This window comes from Hippopotamus amphibius, chromosome 1 (genome assembly GCF_030028045.1).
Source record: "Hippopotamus amphibius kiboko isolate mHipAmp2 chromosome 1, mHipAmp2.hap2, whole genome shotgun sequence".
Lineage (NCBI taxonomy): Eukaryota > Metazoa > Chordata > Mammalia > Artiodactyla > Hippopotamidae > Hippopotamus > Hippopotamus amphibius.
Genome location: NC_080186.1, coordinates 141391081 through 141415816, shown reverse-complemented (window position 1 = coordinate 141415816; position 24736 = coordinate 141391081). Strand labels below are relative to the sequence as shown.

General features: G+C 36.9%; 1 protein-coding gene across 1 annotated transcript in view; it reads left to right on the top strand.

Annotated features, from left to right (window-relative positions):
* GABRA1 (gamma-aminobutyric acid type A receptor subunit alpha1) overlaps positions 1-24736 on the top strand; it is a 65865-nt gene that overhangs the window by 15810 nt on the left and 25319 nt on the right. Inside the window, exons 4-7 of the mRNA XM_057747475.1 lie at positions 2709-2776; positions 10197-10417; positions 12797-12879; positions 19362-19505. Coding sequence (XP_057603458.1) covers positions 2709-2776; positions 10197-10417; positions 12797-12879; positions 19362-19505 — 516 coding nt within the window. The remainder of the gene's footprint in view (positions 1-2708; positions 2777-10196; positions 10418-12796; positions 12880-19361; positions 19506-24736) is intronic.

Below are 24736 nucleotides of genomic sequence, written 5' to 3'. Positions count from 1 at the left end.
ATCAGTTATACACATACATGTATCCACTTTCCTTTAGATTCTTTTCCAATATAGGCCATTGCACAGTAGTGAGTAGAGTTCCCTGTGCTATGCAGTAGGTCCTTAGTAGTTGTCTATTTTATATACAGTAGTGCGTATATGTCAATCGCATCTCCCAGTTTATCCCTCCCCCCTTACCCCCTAATAACCATGTTTGTTTTCTATATCTGTAACTCTGTTTGTTTTGTAAATAAGTTCATTTGGACCCCCTTTTTTTAGATTCCACCTATAAATGATATCATATGATATTTGTCTTTCTCTATCTGACTTACTTCACTCACTATGACAATCTCTCCAGGTCCATCCATTTTGCTGCAAATGGCGTTATTTCATTCTTTTTTATGGCTGAATAATATTCCATTGTATACGTGTACCACATCTTCTTTATCCATTACTCTATTGATGGACATTTAGGTTGCTTCCATGTCCTGGCTATTGTAAATAGTGCTGCTATGAACATTGGGGTGCATGTGTCTTTTCAAATTATGGTTTTCTCTGGCGGATCATATGGTAGCTCTATTTTTAGTTTTTTAAGGAACCTCCATACTGTTCTCCATAGTGGCTGCACCAATTTATATGCCCACCAGCAGTGTAGGAGGGTTCCGTCATCTCTACACCCTCTCCTGCATTTTTAAAAAAAGGCAGATTGGTTGTCCCTAAAACATCTGGTAAGCCAAGTTTTGTAAAGTTAGCTACCCTGGGGAGTTACCTTAAAGTGTAGAAATTATGTCCTCCTCACACTCCTGAAATAGATAATAGTGATAAAGGAGTCCGAGAGAACCGTCCCATGCCATGAAGCACTTGCAAGTGTGCAGACTGGGATTCATATATATTTCCCAAATGATTATGCATTTAATGATAGATCCCTGCCATAAAAATAAAAATGAAAGGAAGGACATAATTTTAATTCCATAAGTATCACTCAAATCTGGTAAGATATTCACCATAAATCTTACAGTTTATAATCTGGAAAGAACTGAAACTCAACCTTGGGAACAAAATGAGGTTTTTTTGCTTGATATAGAAGGGGAAATCTTGAAAGAGAAAGGACAAAAATGAGCTCAATTAATAAGATAAATTCTACTTTTTTTGAATAGATAGCATATATTTTATTTTTAGTATGGTTTTGAATTGAAAGTCATTCCTGACATGCTAATAAAGTATGAGCTCTTGATGGAGTCTTAAGAAATAACAGATATTTAAACTAAGAAAAGAATCAGTCTAGTAAAATATGTATATATGGAAAGAGAGTGTGCAACAGAGAGAAAGATGTAGTATATGTTGGGGAAATGATTGCTGGAAGAGGTGAGAAGGCGGACTGATATGAGGGGCAACCGGTTAATACAGCTGAGACATTGCTGACGGCTGCTCGTCTTAAGCTATGCAGTTGCTGCAGGATGTTGGATGTTAAAGCTGAGGTTGGAAATGAGTTCTAAAAACGCAAATCTATTCTCTTTGTCTCTAACTATGTCCTCTATTTTGAAGCATTAAACTGTAAACCCCACATAATTATTATGTCAGGTGGCTCATTTAAGCATTTGGAGCCAATGAAATTGTAGGGGGGAAAATAGCCTAAAAATACTGGATTGGTTATTAAGAGGATTATTTCCACCTCAAAATTATTATATCATTTGAGGTACACGTTACATGTATAATATGACTTCCTTGGGCCAAGTTTATATTGAAAGTATTAACTGTTTACAGGTGAATTGCTAAGGGATAAAAATTTTGATTTTCAAAAGAATTCATTATTGCATGTATTGGATCACCTTTTTGATGTCCTACAGCAAAGATACAAATGTCCTGATAAATGAAATGAATTGCTTAAAATACTGGACTGTTATTTCTCAGCACTATAGTTGAAAATTACAAAGTCATCTTTTTCATTCTCACCTCTCAACAAAGTGTTTCCTTTTATACAAGCGACATTTATGTGTCTGTGTGCGAGTGACTGTATTTCCCTGAAAATATCTGTGTTGAGTTGTCACCCAACTATAATACATGTTTTATTGGTTGATATATATGCCTCGGAGACCAATAACACAAAATCACATTGGGCTTGAAATGGAATCTATTAAATGAACTTTTGCTGTACCATAATATCTTCTCGTCCTCAAAATTGAAGATACTTTTATAGGTTGTCAGATTGTTTCTCAGGGATTAATTTGGATAATTCATTTATGATTTAGTGCCAGAAAGCAATCATTTATAAAACATACACTTGAGCCCCTAAACAGTTAATAAAGCTTGCTACAGTACACTGTATACTTCCCAAGAGTAACCTAAATACCTGGAGAATCTGGCAAGCTGTGTAAGAATATTTCAGCTTAAACCATACCCACATGCTAACATAGTTTTATTACAATATGAAATGGCTTGGTATCATTCAGGAAAGTGTGTCCATTCTTAAAAAATTCATTAAGCATCATCTGACCTCTCCATAAAATCTGTCTCCCAAAGTGGCATATTTAGGCTCTGTTCTCCATTGAAAAATATTCGCTGTGAAATTTCATGGGTAAGCAGTAAATTATCAGGACTACACAGTGGACCAATTTTAGAAATAGCTAATCAAAGCCAATAAATTTCCCATTTGGGTGTGAGTATGTGGTGGTGAGATCTAATAATGGCTGTTGATAGACACTCACTGTCCCAATTTCCTGCTTCATCAGAGCGTGTAACTGAAGTGAAGACGGACATCTTCGTCACCAGTTTCGGACCTGTTTCAGACCATGATATGGTAAGTGACACTGCATTTTTGGATTTCCTGGGGTATTTTCTAAATTTAACTTTTGAAAGAAAAAAATATAGATTAGGTATTTAGGAAGCAGCTTGCAATGCCTTGGCTATATCTTCATGTCTCTCTGTGTGCATAAAATATGTAACATAATATATATTATATATATATATATATATAATATTTATGTAATAGAAAATACCCATTTACTTTCCAGACCAGGCCTATTTATGGTTATCAACCACTGCAGTCTTCTTTTTGTTCCATCCCTGAAATGATTCATTTGCCTTGGTTTATGTTCTGTAAGCCAAATATTGTGAATTACCTTATATTTTAGTTAGGAGGACATATTGAAGAATGCTAGGTTTCTGGATAGCAAGCACTGTTAGAGAACAGCTGTAAACACTGCGACTTGTGAATTATTTTTGGTTAGAAAGGAGAAATGTGTATAAAAGCTAAGCGAATACTTGACCAGAATTAGACAGAGAATGAAATAACACCTGCGGGAAAGGTTCAGCTTCATTGCAAAAGGCAATCGTTAAATTGTTACCAAGAGTAAGAAGAAAATGAATACATAGGCGCTCTCTCTTTTCCCAGCCCAAATGAACTAACATGAATTTCTCTTCTATCCGCCGGGAGTCGGTAAATCCATAGAGCTCTGCAGATATTATATAATATTTCTGAACTCATAGCAGTCAAGCTCCTATATAAGCAAAAAATCATAAAGAGGCCATGAAGACACATCATTATGGATATGTTGAAGAAATATTAATTAAATACTATTTTAACATAAAAGTCTTCTGATTTCATAATAGCTCAGATGATTCAGAATAAAAGTTATAGAAGATATCAATTTAGACCAGCATTTCCCAAAGTGTGGAAATTCACAGGGCACCCAGATTGGCTGGGTTAAAGCTCTGACCAGTCCTGAGGTAAGATAAACTGTTTAACTGCATGTAATCTAGTGTATCCCCAATCATATCTGTCCAAACCCCTTTTCTTCAAGTGTTACTTGTTGACATTCTGAGTCAAACACTGGGAAATGCTAGCTTAGGATAATTAGATACTTTATACCTAAAACAGGTTAGAGTCAGTGGGACATATGAGGGACAGCAGAGCAGTAGGTAAGAATACATATTTCTGAACCAGAATGCCTGGGTTTATAATCCCAGCTCCTCCATTTATTAGAGTGTATCCTTGGGGAAGTTACTTAATATGTCTCTGCCTCAGTTTCTTCATGTGTAAAATGGGAGCAATAATAATAATATCTCAGGGGGTTATCACAAGTATTAAATGAATTAATACATGAAAAACACTTAAAAATCATTGGCATATCATAAGCACTCAACAAATGTCAGCCATTATCATTATCACTATGTAAGAAATAGAAATATAAAAGTTAACCATAATTGTGGATTTATTCCTCTGACAACTCATTTTGCCACTGTGATCAGCCTGTAGACCGCTTTATTAAAATACTATTTGATACAATAATTTTTGCTAAGTTGATTGTGGTCTGAGGACCTACTGTGATTCTCCCCTATGGGAACTCAGTCTTCCCACCACCCTATTCTCCCATGTTACTTTTCTAATTAGCAACTTTTAATAAATCCTAGTCCAGTTTAAGGTCAAATTTAAACTTCTCTGCTTTATCCCATACAATCCATACATGACTTGGCACTTGTCCTCACTTGCTCCCAAAACTGACTGGTCATTTACGTTACTACTACTTTCTGTGAGGCATACCGCTGGGGATTAGCAGGACTGGCTCTAGGATTCAGGCTGGCTGAATTCAAATTCATCACTAACAGCAACATGACCTTGGGCAAATCAGTTAAGGCTGTAAGGCTCAAAGCCTCTAAAATGGATATATTATTGTAATTACCTATCCTTGTAAGATTGTTAGGAGTTTTAAATGGGATATGTAAATAAGAGTCTACCTATAGTGCTCAATAAATAGTAACTATTATTATTTTGTCTCTGAGCCCCTTATCAGGCTGTGCACCCTTTGTGGAAATTTCCTCTATTCTTCACCCATCTAAATTCTGTATTTCCACAAAAGCCCTGATCAGGACCCAAAAGCTTGATGAAAACTTTTTTTTAAAATTAATCCAATAACAAATTAACTTTCCATTTCTGCATTATAATCACATTTATTGACTGCAAAGTACAATTTAGCTTTTGGACACTGCTTTGTAAAGTTATTTATCTTATATAAATATCTTATTTTCCTGAAGTGATGCCAAAAAACGTAAATGCACTCTTGGTTTGCATCCCTCACAGTAACAATGCATTGGTGTTTTACAGTAAGTGTTGAATTTTTACTTATTTGGTGAAAGGTTTGGGAGTCTATATTATCTTTTAAAAATTAAGGTCTCTGAAACTCAGTAAATAACACCCTTTTTCTTACCTGAATTCTGAACCTTTTGAGAAATGACAGCAGAGTAAGGGATATGGAAAATGAGAAGATCATCTTTATTACTAATAATGATGGTATTGCAAAAGGTGGCTTATATCTGCAGACAAGTGGGTTTCCAGGGAGTAAGCACCAGAGTTAGTCAGATTAACCCATCCAGACAGCAGGCAGTGTTGGCTTCCCTCTGCGAGGGTGCAGACTATCCACGTAAAGCTTCTAGCGTGGAGAAACACAGCAGCATTTGTGAGTCTAACGGACAGCCAGCATCCAAAATGCAGAAGACAAGAGGAAGAGGCTGAGATAGGCAAGACTGATTGCTTCCAAACTCTCCTGTGAATTAAATTACTCCTCCTCTCGCCCCTCCCCAAATAGAAGAGTATGAGAGGAAGGAGAACTTTCAGATTTACCCTGGTGAGGCTCTCTTCTTATAGATGGAAACACCAAGAGAGGGGATGAAGCATTACAAAGAGCACATACTGATAATGGTATTACTCCTAATAATAATAATAATAATAATAATAATAATAATAATAATAATAAGTGACTGTTCTGTCTCTGGCAGCTATCATGATGTCTCACATAGAGTAGATGTTCAGTAGAAGTTGTTAGGGACAGTGCCCAAATAAAGGCACATGCAATCAAAAACTTTCTCTTGAAAAATATTTGGCATACCTTTGAGTTACTGGTTCAGATTAAGTATGATCTTCGGAACCAATGATGTCGTTTGTCTTAGACAAAAGACGCACACAAAGATTTTGGATACACCATTAACCCTAAGATTATCATGAATTACTTTTTATACATGGCCTTTGATCAAATATAAGGTAGGGAGAAGGGAGCAGAGTCTCAAACAGGGATACTGTTTTGCCTAAAACTCTTGAACAAGCCAATATTTGCTTTGTTCTAGCAAACGATCAAGTTAGCCATAGGTCTGCAACGGATTTCCTAAGTGACTAGCGGAAACTGTACCTCACCACTCTGAGAAGATTAATCGTTTAAACTACATTACGGGAGGATTATCCGTGAGACAGAGCAGTATGATATAGAGGCTATCAAAATTAAAAGGTAGAATGACAAAGCTGTTTTTCAAGACGTGAAATGTAGTTTTTAAACTGAGCACTAACGAAATATCTAATTAATAACAATAACTGTAACAACATTCAACACTATGGAACGCTTACGATACGTTAGGCCCTGCACTAAGGGTTTTATAGATCATATTTCGTCTAATCTGTATGCCAAATATTTAAGCTAAGTGTTATTATTACCCACATTTTCCAGAGGAGAAAAGTGACCCAGCTATGTAGCAGCTTGAACTCAGGCTGTCTGTCCCTAGAGACTCCACAGCTCCCAAGGCATCTGACTTCATCTGGAATAGAAAACAAAATTAGGACAACTCCCTAACTTTATGTTAAAAACCATTAATTGGCAATCAAACTGCACATTCCCAGGGCACTAGGTTCTGACAGAAATATCCAGGCAGCATAATCATACAGGCCTGTTTTCCAAAGTGCTTAAAATGTATTAAATCAAATCACACACAGATGGCAATGAATGGTGCAAACAGGAACACTTCAGTACAATATTTATTTAGGAACATAACGGATGTTTTGTCCCAGTCTTCAGAATAAGGTTCATATTCTCCAGGGACCTACTCTATTGAACTGAGTAACTTGGAGAGAGTTTTCACTCAAGTGGTGGGGGCTGGAACACTGAACCCTGAATAAAATATTCACCAGAGCTGCTGCTTTGTCAGCCACTTTTCTGTGGAGTCTTCTCTTTTGCCTTCTGCTTTGGTTTTGCTTAGTTTTGACCACGTTATCACTTTCTTCAGGTTTCCTGTCCTATCACCCGTCCCAAGAAATAGCACGTTTCCTTCCCAGCTACCTGGAAATCTAATATAGTGTTGATTAAAAAAAAAATAAAATGGGAGACAATGACTTTTAATGTTTACTGAGAACTTCTGTGTTCTAGACATTCTTGTAAGCTCTTCACTTGTGTTGACTCACTTCTCACAACAGGAAAGTGAAATAAGTATTGCTGTGATCCCCACTTTATAAACTGGCAATAGGGTGTTAGAGAAAATAAGAACATGACCTAAGGCCATTCATCGGGCAGAGGGACGATCCAGTTCTAGTTAGCAGACTTAGAATCTACATTTGTAATCATTATGCTATGGCTCTGCCCTCTCCTTCTTGTTCCAGCTTCATAAAGAAGGGGCTCTGGCCCATCTTGGTCTGATGAATTTCAACCATGGGGAAAGGCCATGCTATATAAGTAGCTGCTGGGAGCTGCCTTCTGCTACCATGGCAATATTGCAGGGACCCTTAGAACAAGGGAGACCAAATATTTACACTTTTTTAGGCAAGAGGTGATCATGTTCAACTGTTTTCATATCAGTTTTCATTTCCACTTCTAACAGAGGGGAACATGGAAATGAAAGCTAATAGTTAATTTTGCTCCATGTACGTGTATGTGTGTGTGTTTGTGTATATCCTTGTGTGTGCGTGTGCACGTGCACACTTGTGTAACCAGGACAATACTCGAAGAGAGAGTATCTTAAATGAATTTGTGGATTTCACTGTCCACCATTAGCACAGGTAAATAAAGCTAGCTGTAAATATGATAAACTTGTAAACCTTAGGACCTTGGCAAGTTTTGACATAATTTTTTGGAATCTTTGCCTTTGGGATATATCGTGTCAAAAACTTGATGATAAATATATTTTGTTTATTTTATATGAAACATTTATTTTATATTCAAAAATCTCCTTGGAGCAAGCAAACAAGTGAACAAATATTTTAGATTCATGGGAACATGGTCAGTTTAGACATCCTTGGAACCTTGATTTACAAGTGACCATTGCCTCCACTGTTGACCGGGCTAAAGTTGTTCCATTGGATGAAGTATAGAGCGTATGTGGCTGATTCCTGAGTAACAGAAATAGCATCGTTATCACAGCCCTATCTCATAAGCTTGTCTGTTGTCCAGAGAAGAGAACATGCACTGCCCGGAGTAAACCCATCCATGCTGCTTCCCTGGCAAACGCTGCTCCTCTGGATCCTTTCCTGATGTAATCCACAGGCGCTCGCCTCATTTCTCTCCTCATGGAAAATCCTATTCTAAGCCCATCCTACTCCTCCACAGATTTTTCCTATAGCTTCCAAATGCAAACAGTTTCTCCCTCTGTCGAATTTAAGAGATGCTTAACAAATGTTTCTAAGTAAATTCCTATGTCACATACCCCAGCTCCTCTCTTCTGACACTTCCAGACAGAAAAAAACAAAGTAACTTCTCTTGCCTGCAAAGGTAGACTGGTGTCATGTTATACTTTTTTGTTTCTCTCTGGGTCAGCATTTACCACTATGCTTTATAGACTAACCAATTGTGCATTATAGACTAACCAATAATAATTCTTAGTTACTTGATCCCTAAGGGCTCAGCAATGTCAAAGTTGTGCTCTGAAAATCTTCATTCAATCTTTACCCAATCTTGCATTAACCCTGGGAAAGAGACAGGCAGTAAAATTCATATACAAAAATCCTGAACACGGACACTATTTATTTTGCATGTCCTAAAGACGATATGTATAAAGTTTTAAAAAAACAGCTTTCTGATGCATTAGGGTTTAGCGGATTAAGAAAATGGAGCATGGTGTTTTCAAGGTAGTCTTCCTTCCAGTTTGGAGCATTCTAAGATTAATGGAGAATGTAGTAATCTTTGTTTCAAACCATTGAGTTCCAATTTTAGTGTCAGTGTAGCAAGTCCTACAAGGAAGATGGATATTATTATTCCTTTCAATTTTAGGAGCCGGTAAATCGCATTGCTTGTTTTCAGATTAGCAGATGTTTGTCTCTGCGTATCGCCATAAGGAATGCTGTGTTTATTCAAATAAATAGATTCCCTGGCTGTGAATGATGATGAGCTTCACACATTTCTCATGTGTCTCATACACATATATACTCACAAACACACACTCACACATACCTGCATATTCTGCTTTCTTTTCTTTTTTTTGAAAATATACAAATTGCCACTGAAATCGATTTCTTAATAGAAGATTATAATTTTCATAATTTTCTTCATTGTGTAGAATTGAAAGTCTACATACGTTATTTGTGGAAAAAACGTTTGCTTAGACAAAAAGAAGATGGTATTATCACATCCGCATTAGCACCATGAATGTCTTGAGAATGGGTGTGGGGTTTTCAGAGACCATGAGAGGACTCCCAAAATGTTATGCTTCATTTTTATAACTAGAATTGCCTAATTTAAACATTTTCCTCTGTGTAATAACCTGTAACATGAGTTTTGCATTTATTTGCAATATATTCTATCTCTTCGAGTATTGATGTGGTGGAGGTGTGGCAGGAGTAGGGTACTGTTTTCCTTACACATGTCTGAGGAGATATTCAGGAGAAGTTTTCTGACCAAAAAGTAATTCAGGCATTTTAGATTTTTTTAAAAAATTATTTATTTATTTGTGTATTGGCTGCATTGGGTCTTCATTGCTACACACAGGCTTTCTCTAGTTGCAGTGAGTTGGGGTTACTCTTCGTTGTGGTACGCAGTCTTCTCATTGCAGTGGCTTCCTTCATTGCGGAGCATGGGCTCTAGGTACACAGGCTTCAGTGGTTGTGGCACTTGGGCTCAATAGTTGTGGCTTACGGGCTCTAGAGCACAGGCTCAGTAGTTGTGGCTCACGGGCTTAGCTGCTCTGCGGCATGTGGGATCTTCCTGGCCCAAGAACCTGTGTCCCCTGCATTGGCAGACAGATTCTTAACCACTGCGCCACCAGGGAAGCCCTAGATATTTTTAAAGTGATTATGCCAACCAGTGATTCACCTGATAGCAATAGGTACAGGCCACCACAAGTTTACTTCTAGAAACATCATCTAGCTTATATTTTGCTTCTAAAGTTGCAAAAATTATGCATTGTCTGTGTAAGTCATTTGCATTGAAAAATACAGCACAGTGAACTCTTTGCCATTTTCTAAAATCACCTAGGAATATACAATAGATGTATTTTTCCGTCAAAGCTGGAAGGATGAAAGGTTAAAATTTAAAGGACCCATGACAGTGCTCCGGTTAAATAACCTAATGGCAAGTAAAATCTGGACTCCGGATACCTTTTTCCACAATGGAAAGAAGTCAGTGGCACACAACATGACCATGCCCAACAAGCTCCTGCGGATCACAGAGGATGGGACCTTGTTGTACACCATGAGGTAAGGATGACTGTGCGTCCCTTCTTGAATTTTTCTAGACCTTCTCTTCCATGTGTAGGCAATCATCAAGCTGAGGAGCCATTATAGAGCATCTGGTTTCCTGTTTTCCCCATACTTCAACTTTAATAATTACTCTACTATGAAAACTAAACTGACTGAAATATTATGCAAGTATTAAAGTGTTAAGTGAAATTAGACAAAATGAAAAAAAATGTTTACAATGTATATTAAGTAACGCAATATCTATGTCTCCAGTATGTTCTAATTGAATAGAAGAACCTCTCCCTACTATTAACCTCATGGATTCCTGCAGTCCAGTAAGGTCTAAATTAAATTTCCAGAAGCTATCTCGAGATACATATGAAGGTGAGTCAAAAATTGTCCACACTCTGGTTGTACTAAAACTTCTATAAATTCTATAGCCAGAGTGCGGATAATTTTTGACTCACCCTCGTATTTGAAAATGTTTCTATTTTAAAAGAAGGGGGAAAAAAACAGAAAATAAAGTTCAAAAATTTTAAACATAAATCCATGTGGAAGTATACATTGAAGAAGTGTATGAATTCACAACGATGTTGCTAATTAGATTGAGAATATAAATGTTCTCATTTTTGCTTAAATTGAAGACCACATATATATTTTTGCTTCATAAACATTTCTCCCATTTTGAGATCACTGTAAGCCCAGAATCTAGATACCAATCATTCATTTATGGTTGAATGAAAGAAACATGAATCAAATAAAGGTTTGAATATTTTTAGAAAAAAAAAGCTATTTAAAAATATTCCTAATTTATGAGAAATTAAGAATTATCCAGGGTTCATCCTGAAGGGAAGCAGTTATTTCATATCTAGATGATTGTTGGAATGCCGTTTTTGTAGATCTGGCCAGCACTTGGTAATTTAGGCCATCCACTTATTCATTTGGTATGAAAAGGTAATGAAGGCAACCCCTAGACTTGGTGGATTCCGTTTAGAGTGGGAGGAGAGTGATATTTTGCCTTTGGAGAAAGCTGCCAGAATTCCTAGCTTTTTATACCCAAATGTCCAAATGAGAAAGAAAGAAAAATTGCTTTAAGAGCTACTTTACATAGATGCTGGACTCCACTAGTAAAAGTGTAATAAGACTGAAAGAATGAAAAATCCAGAAAAGAAAGAAAGAAAATAGAGGGTCAGTGGACAGTTGTGTTGAGAACTTTAGAGATCATCCAAGCAGGATCTATTTATATTTGAAATTTGAAATAGTCTCCCCTTGCAAAATACCCTATACTTGTTTTTGAGCCTAAATCTAGCATCCTTTCATGCCAGCTGGCAATTATCTAAGGAGGAATTTGCATATACTGAAAAGTTTAACAATTAATGGTTCCTGATATACGTAATATTCTTCAGCAGTAACTAACCTCTATCCCCCTTCTCCTAAACTTAGCACCTTTGCTAATGTATTACCACTTTCCTTAATAGTTTGACTTAAGGATACAAGTTAAATCATTAATTTATACATTCCATATTTAATTAATATTATAATCACTTCATGATTTTACTGGTTATAAAGCCATCTTACCACATTTCTTGAGATGCTTAATAATATGGCTAAATATATTTTCTGAAAATAATGTGAGGAATTTGGGTACAAATTTTCCATAGTTCCACCAAATGAGATCAAATATATTTCAGTGAATTCCTTTCTTGACTACCCTTTTTAAAACATAAATATTGAATAGAATTCACGTTCCCAGAACATAGGGACTAAAAAGAAGCTCAGCAGAGTCTTGGCTTCAATTAGGCAGTGGATTTGTAAATAAAACTAAGTGGTTGGAATACAGTGAAATCACATATAAAGGAGACGAAGTGAATTTCAGCTTCACAAAGCCTGAGGACAGTTCCTCCCTCACCTATTCCTTTGTAGTTTTATGTACTTGGTGCTATTTTCGGGAAGGAGGCAGGGAGAGCTGCACTTAGGAATGGAGAAGTTCTCTTCTCTTCCTGTGATCCACATCTTCTCAACCAAGGATGAATTAGTATTTTTACAAGTATTTCTTTGCTTACATCCCATTTTATTCTTAAAGGATTTGCTGTGGTAGGTGAGTTAGTTGATGATGCCTGTTTTGGACAACTTTAGCAATGCTTGCCCATCATACAAAATCAGGTGTCACCTATTTTCTCAAAACAGATGGAAACATGGATAGACTCCAGTCGTTGTAAATAATTCTTTTTAAATTGTTTGATTATTAACAGCTCAGTATAGCACTGCCATTTGTGCTCATCTCTCCTGCTTTTTTAATATATTTGCTATAGTTAATAAGATCCCACTTGTATTTATCAGAAAGTATCTAATCTATAGGCCTTTTGTTTGTATCCCATATTTTCCTTAATCGATAAGGCTGACGGTGAGAGCTGAATGTCCAATGCATTTGGAGGACTTCCCAATGGATGCCCATGCCTGCCCGCTAAAATTTGGAAGCTGTGAGTCAATTTATTTTATTTTATTTTTATGCTTATGAGAGGCATGTATTTAAGCAAGAAACCTCCAATTAGTTATGAATGTTTGAGAGACAGATAAGATCATCAAGAAGGTTTACTGCAAGTGCTTTCTATAAGTAATAATCTTTGACGTCACTTTTTAATATTTTTTCAGGAAGGGGTTATTCCCTCTCTCAGACTAGAAAGAATTGATTTAACTATTGAGTGGAAAAATTCTATTTTTGTTCAAGTTATATTCATAAAAAACCAAACGGAGCATGGATACTTATACATCATAGATTATCTTCTTTGCAATAAATGGAGATTATTGTGTTTATTTTTTATCATCACTGACATTTGTTTGTTCTTATGAATAATTCAACTTATCAGATGGAAATATTGGTAGGTGGCAAAGGACAATAATTAGGTTTCATTAATAATGAAGCCTACACCCAAAGATGATGCCAGAAAAGAATTTACTCTAATTATATCTTAAAACGATTCTAGATATGTTTGGATAGCCCATGAAATTCATGTATATATTAATGTTTTTGAAGCTATCTTAGGTAAGTCCCCTTTATAATAACGGTCAGGGTTTCTGCTACTTGAAAACGTGCAGGCACACATTAGAGGAGCCCGGAGAACAGTGCTCAGCGGGGTCAGGTTCTCTGGTCTTCCTCTGCTTTTCTGCGTTTGGTTAGTGCTCATGCATAAAGTGAGGGGGAATAACGTATTCCTGGTTTCCTGCAGGGGGATTACATATAAGGACTGAGTCAACCGCTGGACTAACCCAACCAGCTTTCTGTTCTCACTAGACAGGCAATCTGAGCAACTATTTTGGTGACGATATGATTCATAGAAGAAAAATAGTGGTAGTGTAGGAAGACAGCAAGCAAGGAAAATAGCAAAGGGCCTTCAGGCTCCTAACAGCACTAGTCATGGAGAGACAACCTGCCCTATTTATAAATTTCATTCTATACTGAAACCCAAAGGTAAACTACTTCAAAAACTGTCAGCTAAACAGGCCCTTGGTGATAACTCCCTCCTCTCCATTCTTTTCCTAATTTAATGTATGCTCTATGCCATGAAGTATTATTTTTTTGATTACTAGTTCCATTTTTAACAATAATACTATGTATTGTGTGCTACTTGTATGCCAGGCAGTGTAGTAAATATTTGCACATGCATGAGCTCATCTAATCCACAAAATAACTTTATAGTTAGGGATATCAAGCACCTTACTTTGCCTGAAAGTACTGATTCACGCCTAAAATCCTGGTATAACTATTAATAGTGCCTCCTTTTGGCTTCAAAAATATCTTGTTTTGGACAATTAATTTTATGTGTAGTATATTAGTCAGGAATACATTTAAGCAGTGAGTATAGCTTAAAAAAGAGGAGTTTATATTTTCATACAAGATATATGAAGGTAAGTGATTGTTGGTCAATTGCTGGTTAGTTCAGCATCTAAACAAGGACGATGTCTTAAGAGGTCCTTAGGAGTTCTTGATAACAAAATGGTTGCTGCAACTCCAGTCATTGTCTCTGCTTTCAAGATAAAGAGGAATAGTGGGCAAAGAAGAAAGGAATAGTGCCTGTGTCAAAAAAGTAAAATCTTTCCCTAAAATCCTAACAGACATCCTTCTCATACCTAACAATCCTTCTCATACCTCATTAATCAAAGCTGTGTCACATGGCCAATGCTAACTGCAAAGGAGGCTGGGAAAAATATTTTCAACCAGGCATATTGTCATCCTGAAGAAAAGGGATAGTGAGGAGAAAACAAATAGTGTCTCATAAAGAAAAATAAGCTGTTTTCCACCTCAGAGCCTTTGCACATGCTCTTTTCTCTGCCTGGGTTGCTCTTCCATTGGTTCTTAGCCTGGCTGGCTTTATTTATCCCGGACGTCTCAGCATAAATATCAGTTCCTAGGACCTTCCCTGAAGTCCTTATCAAAATTTGTATGTAGTCCCAATAGTTTTTTTGATCACAATACATATTTATTTTATACTGTTTATCATAGAAATAATTATTAGTTTTGTTAACATTGTTATTGTCTGGAGACTTGTAAACTCCATGAGAGCAGAATGTATTTTGTTCTGCATTTCCTAGCACAGAGCCTAATACAACATAGGCATTCAATAAGTATTTATTGAATGGATAAAGATTATAATAATCGGGTTTTAACCCCATCAGTGTTTAAGCCTAAGAAAAGATGGCCTCAGAAAAGAGGGTTTAAGGGGACTTCCCTGGTGGCACAGTGGTTAAGAATCTGCCTGCCAATGCAGGGGACATGGGTTCGATCCCTGGTCTGGGAAGATGCCACATGCCGTGGAGCATCTAAGCCCGTGAGCCACAACTACTGAAGCCCATGCGCCTAGAGCCTGTGCTCCGCAACAAGAGAAGCCACCGCAATGAGAAGCCCGTGTACCACAACAAAGAGTAGCCCTCACTCGCCACAACTAGAGAAAGTTCGTGCACAGCAACGAAGACCCAATTCAGAGAAAAATAAAAAATAATAATAAAAATAATAAAAAATAAAAAAAAGTGGGTTTTAGGACTGTGGGGGAATTAAACCTCAATAGGGAAGACTTGATATTGAAGAGCGGGCTCAGATGGCACAGGTTCAGTGGGAGGGAGCCCTGGCGAATGACTGTTGCCTGCCAGTGGCGTGGAAAGTAGCCAGGAGGGCCCATTTATGGTGTAGACATTTCTCCAACCTGGCCTAACTAGTGTATTTCAGAGATGAAGAAACTGAGGCAAGAGTGAGCGGAAAATGCTTTAACCCAACTTTTAAAGCAAACACCTTGCCAAAATATCAGCAAGGAGAATAAGGAAGACATAAGCAAGATGATTTTGCCATAGTTTAGTAAAGCACTATGTAATACATGTTTATGAGGGGTCTGAAGCAACTTCATCCATATGTTGATCAGAACCAAACTTGGGACAACAGCGGTTTTCCTCACCACTAGATTCTGATTGTCAGTGCTACGTTCTGCTTTCTGCTGGTGAGGGATAGCGCCCTCTGTATAAGGCCAGAGAACCTGAAGACAGTGTACATAAGGCAGCTGACATCTTTTAACTGCCTTCTGAGGAATTTACAAAATAAGGCTTTGATTCTAGAAGAAGAGATTCAGATTATACTCTGACAATAAGATCGAGGCAAGTGCTAGATGCAGTCAGGACTTAATAAATGATCATTTCCTGACTCATTATCAAGCAGTGTCTTATACACAAGAAGAAAGGGATAAGCAGAAATTCAGAAGAATTCTGAACAATAAATAATTTTAAAACTTAGTGTACCTGCCTCATACAAATGGAAAAACAAAGGCCAATACAACTGAAGTGACTGTGTCAGTTAGCAGATGCTCTCCTGATACTGTCAATGCAGTCTTTTTTAAAATTTTTTTCTTAAGGAATCTACTGATTTATTTGAAATCTGAGCTTGACATTTTTGACTACTTAGTTAAAGACTCTTTCTAACCTTCTTTTCTTTATGCTGAATAATGTCAAATCAAACAAGTTTTCATAGGACCTACTTTCTAGATATTGGAACAAAGAAATAATTAGATATATCACTTATCATGGTGCTTTAGGTTGAGGCTTTAGGGGTAGCTGTCTTCTATTTTTAAAACAGCAGATTTCATCATGTGAATTTACTTTTGTTTTGGAAGATATCTATTGAGAGATATAAACAATGAGTAATCTCCACTCTCACAACAATAGCATATTTACAGTAGATTTCATAAACAATGGAGTTTCTAAGAAATTGCAAGAAATAAGACACTGAATTATATGAAATGAGAAGTTGATGGTAACACATTTTTCTTTTCCCCCTCTAACTATATTAGCAGCCCACTGGCAACTCATGACAAGGTATAAAAAAGATAGGGTCCAGGCACTGTTGCTAATGACCTTGTGATAAAGTAGCAAGAGCTCTAATTTGTTATGAAATGACACAAGATCTAGAATTGTCTTCATCATTAGTTACATGACCGCCAATTATCTTTGCTTGGCTTTTGAGCATATATTAGAGTTTTTGCCTAGAAAAGTCTTACTAACTGCAGTGGAGTGGAATGAATGGCATTCTATGTTCTTATCTTGGTTTTCCCACTAAGTAACTATGCACCCTTAAACAAGCCACTTAGTATTTCCGTGTCCCAGCTTGCCATCTGTAAAATGAGATAAACTGTGTGACTCTAAAGTCCTTCCACATTTACATTCAGTGATTCCAGGTCACCATAAACCCAATATGTCCTCTTTGGTAAGGCCCTTCCATTTGACAAACAAAAGCTTATCATGACCAGAAAAACATTTTATTGAATATAGGTACCTACAGATTTTAAGCAATATGGTTCTTTTTAAACATGTGCTCTGGCCTCTTCAAAGGGACTTTTTTTTTTTTTTAGTAAATAAAGTTTTAGACCCTCCTAACAAATGCAATCATGCCACTATATACAAGGCTAAAATGCTTCAAAAAAATTTTTTTAAGTCAGTGAGATGTGTTAATGGAAGAAATCCTTTCATAATGTATACATATAATAAATCCTCAGATTTTTAAGTATCTTGCAATTTTACTTGATTATACCTCAATAAAGCTGAAAATAAATTAATAAATAATATTAGTGCAGTTTAAAAAAATTCAGAGGACCACCAAAATTAAAAAAAAGACAGTGAAGATAAACTCTAAAATTATCCAATGTCACTCTTACATGTTTCTGAAAGAAGCAATAGCCACTCAATTAATGCCTAGTATATTCTCTCAAACTTATGAAAAAATTTGTTTAAAAAGATATCTGATTGTAATTTGGTTTAGGAATGATGCTGGAGCAGACAGGATACCCACATAAAATCTGAGGAATATTGGCTACATTTTTCTGCATCACTCACCCAGAAACAAGTGGTCATTCTAAAAAGAATTTGGTTCAGAGAATGAGGGGCATGGGCCCACATCTGACTTTAGGCAGCTTCATGTTTGTGTAAAAATGCCACCATTGTTTTACATTTCATAGTATTTTAGCTTGGAGAGAGCCCCCAAGCCAGGTTACCATGGGGTCAGGCAGGGACTCATTTCTTTTGTGGCCCACAGGCACTTTTGCCTTTGAGGGCTGTCCCTCCAAAAATATATATCAAAAATGTATTTTAATTTTTATTTTCTATCTTACATTTTTATATCTTATGACTATGTTAATATAAAGTTGAATTATATTCATTCTTTTCTTCTGATTTTAAAAGAAAGTAAAAGATGTTTGTGCCTCCGAAAAGCATTGTGGGTCCTAGGCACAGAGCCTACTGTCCCTAACGGAGAAGTTGGCCAAGGGGTAAAACTTTCACAGTGAGGCCAACTTTTGCTGTCTTATCTTCCACTCAAAAGCCCTGGAAACTGTTCTTGCTAATGTGATATCCCTTCAATGTTTATCTCTCTACATCTAAACAGAGGAGAATGTGTACCATCATTACAACCTAAGTGACATGGGTGTTCTGTGACTAGAAATCAGAAAAACTATGGAATTCCTTCTCTTTCTCCTTGTCTTTCTCTCTCACTCTGTACATCTCCTCTTCTAACCTTCCTGATTTAAAGATCAGGATTATGACCTAACCTCTCCTATAGGAGGATGCCTAGGTTAAAATGTTACATGACAAATAAGAATGATTGAAAAGTGGAAAGAGCTACATGGTACTCCTCGTTCTCCTCCTCCTCCTCGTCAGGATAATAAATATCTATGAGAAGGATAATTAATTTTAAAAAAAAGTAAAATCACACTTTCTTTAAAAATGGATGCTTAGTAAAATCTCCAGTGTTATCATGACCTCCCCCTGGCCTGATATAATCTGGACCTAGGCTACTGCCTCTAACCTCATTTCAGCTCTTCATTCTGGCCACATTGGTCTTCCTGTTCTTCCGTAAACATGGCAAGGTTTACCTGCCCTGGAGGAAGAAACTTGTTAGTCTTCTATCCAACGTACTCTTCCCCAAGACTACATGGCTCATTCTCATGTTTCTGTCATGTCTTTGTATAAATGCCATTTCCTCAGTGAACCTCTTTGAGTCCCTTACCCAAAATAGGCCCCGTCCCCCTCATTCTCTATTCCCATATCTGTTGTGTATGGCTTTATTGCCATATACAAGTAGTATTTAACACTACTTGAATCATGTATTCATTAGCTTCTCTGCTTTTGTCCCCACTACTGCCATGCATGGCTCCATGACATCAGGTGTTTGCTATGTTCACTGCTGTATCCTCAGCATGGTACTTTGTCCTTTGTAGATGCTTAAATACCATTTGTTGTGAATGAACAGATAACTGAGTGAATCAGGAAAATGTGTCTCAATTTTCCTAAACTAAGTGATATGGGCTCTCCTTTCTTAGGCTGACCCCTGGAACCATGCGTTAGAAAATAATGAAGCTAATAGAACACATCAACTAACTAGGAGAAGCAAAGTGGCAAAACACACGGACCATTTTCCATTCTTTCCTTTTAGATGCTTATACAAGAGCAGAAGTTGTTTATGAGTGGACCAGAGAGCCGGCACGCTCGGTGGTTGTAGCAGAAGATGGGTCACGCCTAAACCAGTACGACCTTCTTGGACAAACAGTAGACTCTGGAATTGTTCAGTCTAGTACAGGTGAGTGCCATTTGGTTACTTTAGATAGGGAAGAAGGAGCAGAAAAAGTTGTAAGAATGTGTGAATTCAGTTAAGACCTTCAATAACGCAAGTAGAGAGAGTGAAAATTGCACTAAACTGGAGAACAGCTGGGCTGGGGACTAGTGTAAACTCTATAGACCTGTGACCTTGAATTTGACATTTAATGCCTTTTGGTCTCTGGGGGTTTTTGTTGTTGTTGTTGTTTGTTTACAAAATGAAGAAATGGTTCTATGTGATCAGGGTAGCATTGTATTTAGGTATGTGAACTCCTGGAGAAGAATATATGGGTTAAACCCTTACTCCTCCAACTTGCCAGTTAATTTTGGTCTCCTCACAGGGTTGTTGGAAGGAATAAATTAAATCCATGAAGAGTAATCATCACACTTCTGGCACATAAAAAGCCTTTAATAAGTGTTAGCTATTAATATCATCTAGGCCCCATTTACTGTCATGATTCAATAAATCTTGGTAAATTTCTAGCAGAAATCATTATATATAGGCTGCCAAAAAGTCCTTTTTTCCCCTACTAATCCATTTGTAACTCTAGCCAGGGATCTTCCACAGCTAAAACCTACACTGATCACTCCATTCTAGAATTAAAAGTAGATGGACCACCATCCTTCTTGGTATTGTAACTGTTTTATCAATGAAATCTCAGAATCAGATCGGATACTATCAAGCAGCTGGATCCAAAATTTTTAACTTTTGAAGTTGTCTTAAGAAATAAGATGGAATGGATAAAGAAGATGTGGCACATATATACAATGGAATATTACTCAGCCATAAAAAGGAATGAAATTGAGTTATTTGTAATGAGGTAGATAGACCTAGAGACTGTCATACAGAGCGAAGTAAGCCGGAAAGAGAAAAACAAATCCCGTATGCTAACTCATATATGTGGAATCTAAAAAAATGGTACTGATGAACCCAGTGACAGGGCAAGAATAAAGATGCAGATGTAGAGAATGGACTTGAGGACATGGGGTTGGGAGGGGGCAAAGGGGAAGCTGGGACGAAGTGAGAGAGTAGCATTGAATATATATACACTACCAAATGTAAAACAAATAGCTAGTGGGAAGTTGCTGTATAACATAGGGAGATCAACTCGATGATGGGTGATGCCTTAGAGGGCCAGGATAGGGAGGATGGGAGGGAGTTGTGGGAGGGAGGGGCTATGGGGATATATGTATAAATTCAGCTGATTCACTTTGCTGTACCTCAAAAACTGGCAAAAGAGTGTAAAACAATTATATTCCAATAAAGAGCTTAAAAAAAAAGAAGATGAGTTTAGTTATGCACATTTCCCTTTTGTGACTAACTGATATGTGATCATAAAGTCAGATAATTATAAATAAAATTTGGATTCTAACAATTAGGAAAATGTACTCCCTCAATCCCAATATTTTTAATTATGTTCAATTACTGAAAGCTTAGCAAAGGTCAACAATTTTACGACTGTCTTTAAAATCTGAAATTAGTTCATTCACTTTGATTTGTAATTCCTTAAAAAAAAAAAGACAATTAAGTGATAAATAAAGGCAGATTTGCTCTTTTTTTCAGAAAAATTTCTTCCTTAGATTTCAGAGTTTATATCTGAAATGATATAAAGGACCATGATCATTATAATCTGACCATTCTAAATTCAAGTAATAGGTCAATATATCTTACTCTGATTATTGGATAATTGCTGCTTAACAGGATCTGCCTTTTCCTTACTTTATAGCATCCATGGCTACTATATAAGTTGAAATATTTATGTTTCTTGTTTTGAAAAATGGAGAAGATTGTCCCTCAGCTCTGCCTACCTTAGACATACCCATGGCATAGTGGGAATGTCTTAGGCTTTGCAGTGAGAAAGATGTAGGCTCAAGTGCTAGTCTTGCCTCTTAGAAGCCTGGTGACTTTGGGAAGGTCATTTATCCAATTAGAAACTCTGTCCTCTTCTAAAAATGGCGAGTCTGTAATTTTGCATTAAAGATGAGAGAATATAAAACACTAAACAGAGTGTTATACAGTAGATGCTCAAAATGGTGTTCAGTGGTTGTTGTTATTTTCCTGAAAATATCCCAGAATGTGGAAAATACCCCAAATTTTTCTCCCTCACCAAATTATGTTGGAAAAGATACTAAAATGAGCAGTGCTTGCTTTTTAAAAATTGAGTGCTATTATAAGCTGGATATTGTGGCAGACACTAGAATCAATGATAGACGAGACACGTATCTTGCTCTCATGAAATCTGAAGTTTAAGGGAAGACAAATACATAAACTATAATTATCAAAATGGGTGGTAAGTGCTATGATTAACATTTTTGTGAAGACAAGTATGTGTCTGTCTTCTGTTTCCCTGTGATTTACTATAGTAGCTGAAACAGGAGGCACTAAATAAATATTTTGAATTAATGAATAAAAAATAAATGAATCTGGCCTGGGATAATCAAGGAAGGACTGCTTCAGGGGCTGACTTTCATTTTGTTAATCTGTATTTGTTAGGAGCCAAATAATCACTATTCTAAGCCCAAGGCATTCAGAATAATAGACATAGAACTTTCCCTCAAGAAATTCTCTCAATACTATCATTAGAATGGAGGTCGGAGGATGTCAGGGAAATAGTATTTCAAGTGCAGTGTCATGCTTGCACTAGGACAAGTATAGTGAAGGTTGCTAGGAAGAAGCAGTGCTTCCATTCTGTTCTAGTGCTAGTGACCTTGGCATTCACTGTATCTCTCTTCATATTCTAGTTCCCATGTCTACAAAATGAGTGGCTTAGTCTGATGAACCTGGAGACCTTTTTCACTTCTGATTGCCTAAGTCAGCCTACCTACATTCTTGTTACTCAGAAAAGATATACAATCACAAAAGGTCAATAGGTGAGAGACCGTGGTCTAACCCACTACCACCAGTCAGCTGGACCTCAGAAGTTGGGTCCATTAAAAGTCATCATTCCGCGTTAGAGCAGCAAGTTTATCTGTACAAAATAAGAGCTTTTCCTTGTCATTCCCATAATGGATATGGGGGGCGGGAGGGAGAAGAGAGAGCAAATTTTCAAATGTGAGAGCTCAGTTCGATGTATGTTTTCCACTCCATGCTAAAACACTGAATTACCCTTCCTCTGGGTCTACTTTAGCTTATCAAAAATCCATATTGATACATTTCTATGGGAAGAAACAATGATCTTTTGTAAGGTATTCAATCCCATATTTCACATCTCCTATGGAGCCTTGGAAAAATTAGGATAAATGACATTGAGTGCTATTACCTCCCTGTTTCTGCCAGAGACTAGGAATGGTGGCAGGAAAGTACACACATATGGAGAATGATTAGATTAAAAACATCTTCTCCTACCTTAAAATTATCTGTGGGGAGAGAAGCCATTCAGATCACCTTCTGGAAGGTTAGAAGGTGTTTCCCCACTTACCTGCAACCAACACATACATGAACACTCACTCACAGACACTACCCATGACCTCTTTCAGGTCACATATCTCTAGATCACTTCAGTGCCATGGGAGGGAAGATATGAGGCTCAACCCAATACTTGGATTTTTCTCAGTGCAAACATATTAGAGAGAGAGTCCCTTCATTGGAATCTGCCATAAATTTGGGGGCAGTGGGGGAAATGAGTTGGAGGCTTATTTGAAGCGCACTTATTCACCTGGCAGAGCAAACTTATTACAAGGACACAGAAGGATGAGTCTAGTCAGCTTTCAAATCCGATGCAATTCTCTGTTAGCCATTCATTTATTCACTTATCCCTTTAACCATTTGCTCTTTTACTGTGTTTGACACTGTTATTGGGCCTGGAGAAGAGAGATGAAGGACACATAGTTCCTGCCCTCAAGAAGCTCATGGTTGAGCGATGTAAGTAGCTAACATGCCTTGCATACAACAGTCCTAGGATGTAGGTATTATCATTATCTCCATTTCATAGATGGGACATAATTGAGGCCCAGAGAGGTTTCATCATTCTTCCAAGGTCACACAGCCAGGCAGTGGCAGAGCTGGGATTTGAACTTGGGAAGTCCAGCTATAGAGTATATGCTCTCAACCACATGATGCATTAGTAACAGGCAAGATAGACCTGTGAAGATGCAACAATGTGGTATAGCACAGAGCTTAAGAGGTGGATTCTGGAGTTATACTGTGAGGTTTTGAATGCTGGTTTTACCACTTATTAACTGTGTGGCCTTTCTCTGTTTGTCTTTTCTGTTGTACTACTTGGAGATGATCAGAGGATCTACTTCATGAGCTACTGTGAAATTGAAATAAGAAAAATGCATGTAAACTGCTTAGCAGAGTATCTGACATGTAAAAGTTATATAATAAATAATAGATATTACTATTAATAATAATGATGAAATTAGTACAAGAGAGTGACATGATGACACCTAAGAAGAAGCCATTTCTTCTTAAAGTATGAGAGAAGGCAGTTTCAAATTAGACCCCAGGCATGGCCCCCTGTCTCATTCTACTACACCACACTGTGCTTCCTAAGGAATTCTTTAAGGAAAGCCCACACAAAAATTATAATTGTAATTAAAGACATGACAATGTGACATACAGAAAAGCAAAGCTGTTAAATTTTCCACTAGGTATAAGACTAATATCACAACTATAAAATAAGAAGAATATAATTTAAAAATGCTTTTTTTTTTAGCAAAAAATTTAAATAATTATAAACAATGATATATTTAATTTATACGCTGTATATTGAATTCAAATTAGTAAAAATAGTTTATGTTTTTCATCTCTAGGAAACTCATTATGAGGTATTATGGAGGTTTATTTTCATTGTCGATGGCTTAAACTTGCACAAAATTTCACCTAAAGCCTTATAATTTTCTTTCTGTTACTATACATTGTATCTGTTGATGGTGAGTCCATTTGATTTTACAACAACTTCCCACTGACTATTTTACAGTTGGTAGTATATATATGTCTGTGCTACTCTCTCGCTTCGTCTCAGTTTCCCCTTCACCCCCCACACCCTCCCATACCTCAAGTTCTCCAGTCCATTCTCTGTATCTGCTTCCTTGTTCTTGTCACTGAGTTCATCAGTACCATTTTTAGATTCCGTATATGTGAGTTAGCATACAATATTTGTCCTTCTCTTTCTGACTTACTTCACTATGTATGACAGATTGTAGTTCTATCCACCTCATTACATATAGCTCCATCTCATCCCTTTTTATAGCTGAGTAATATTCCATTGT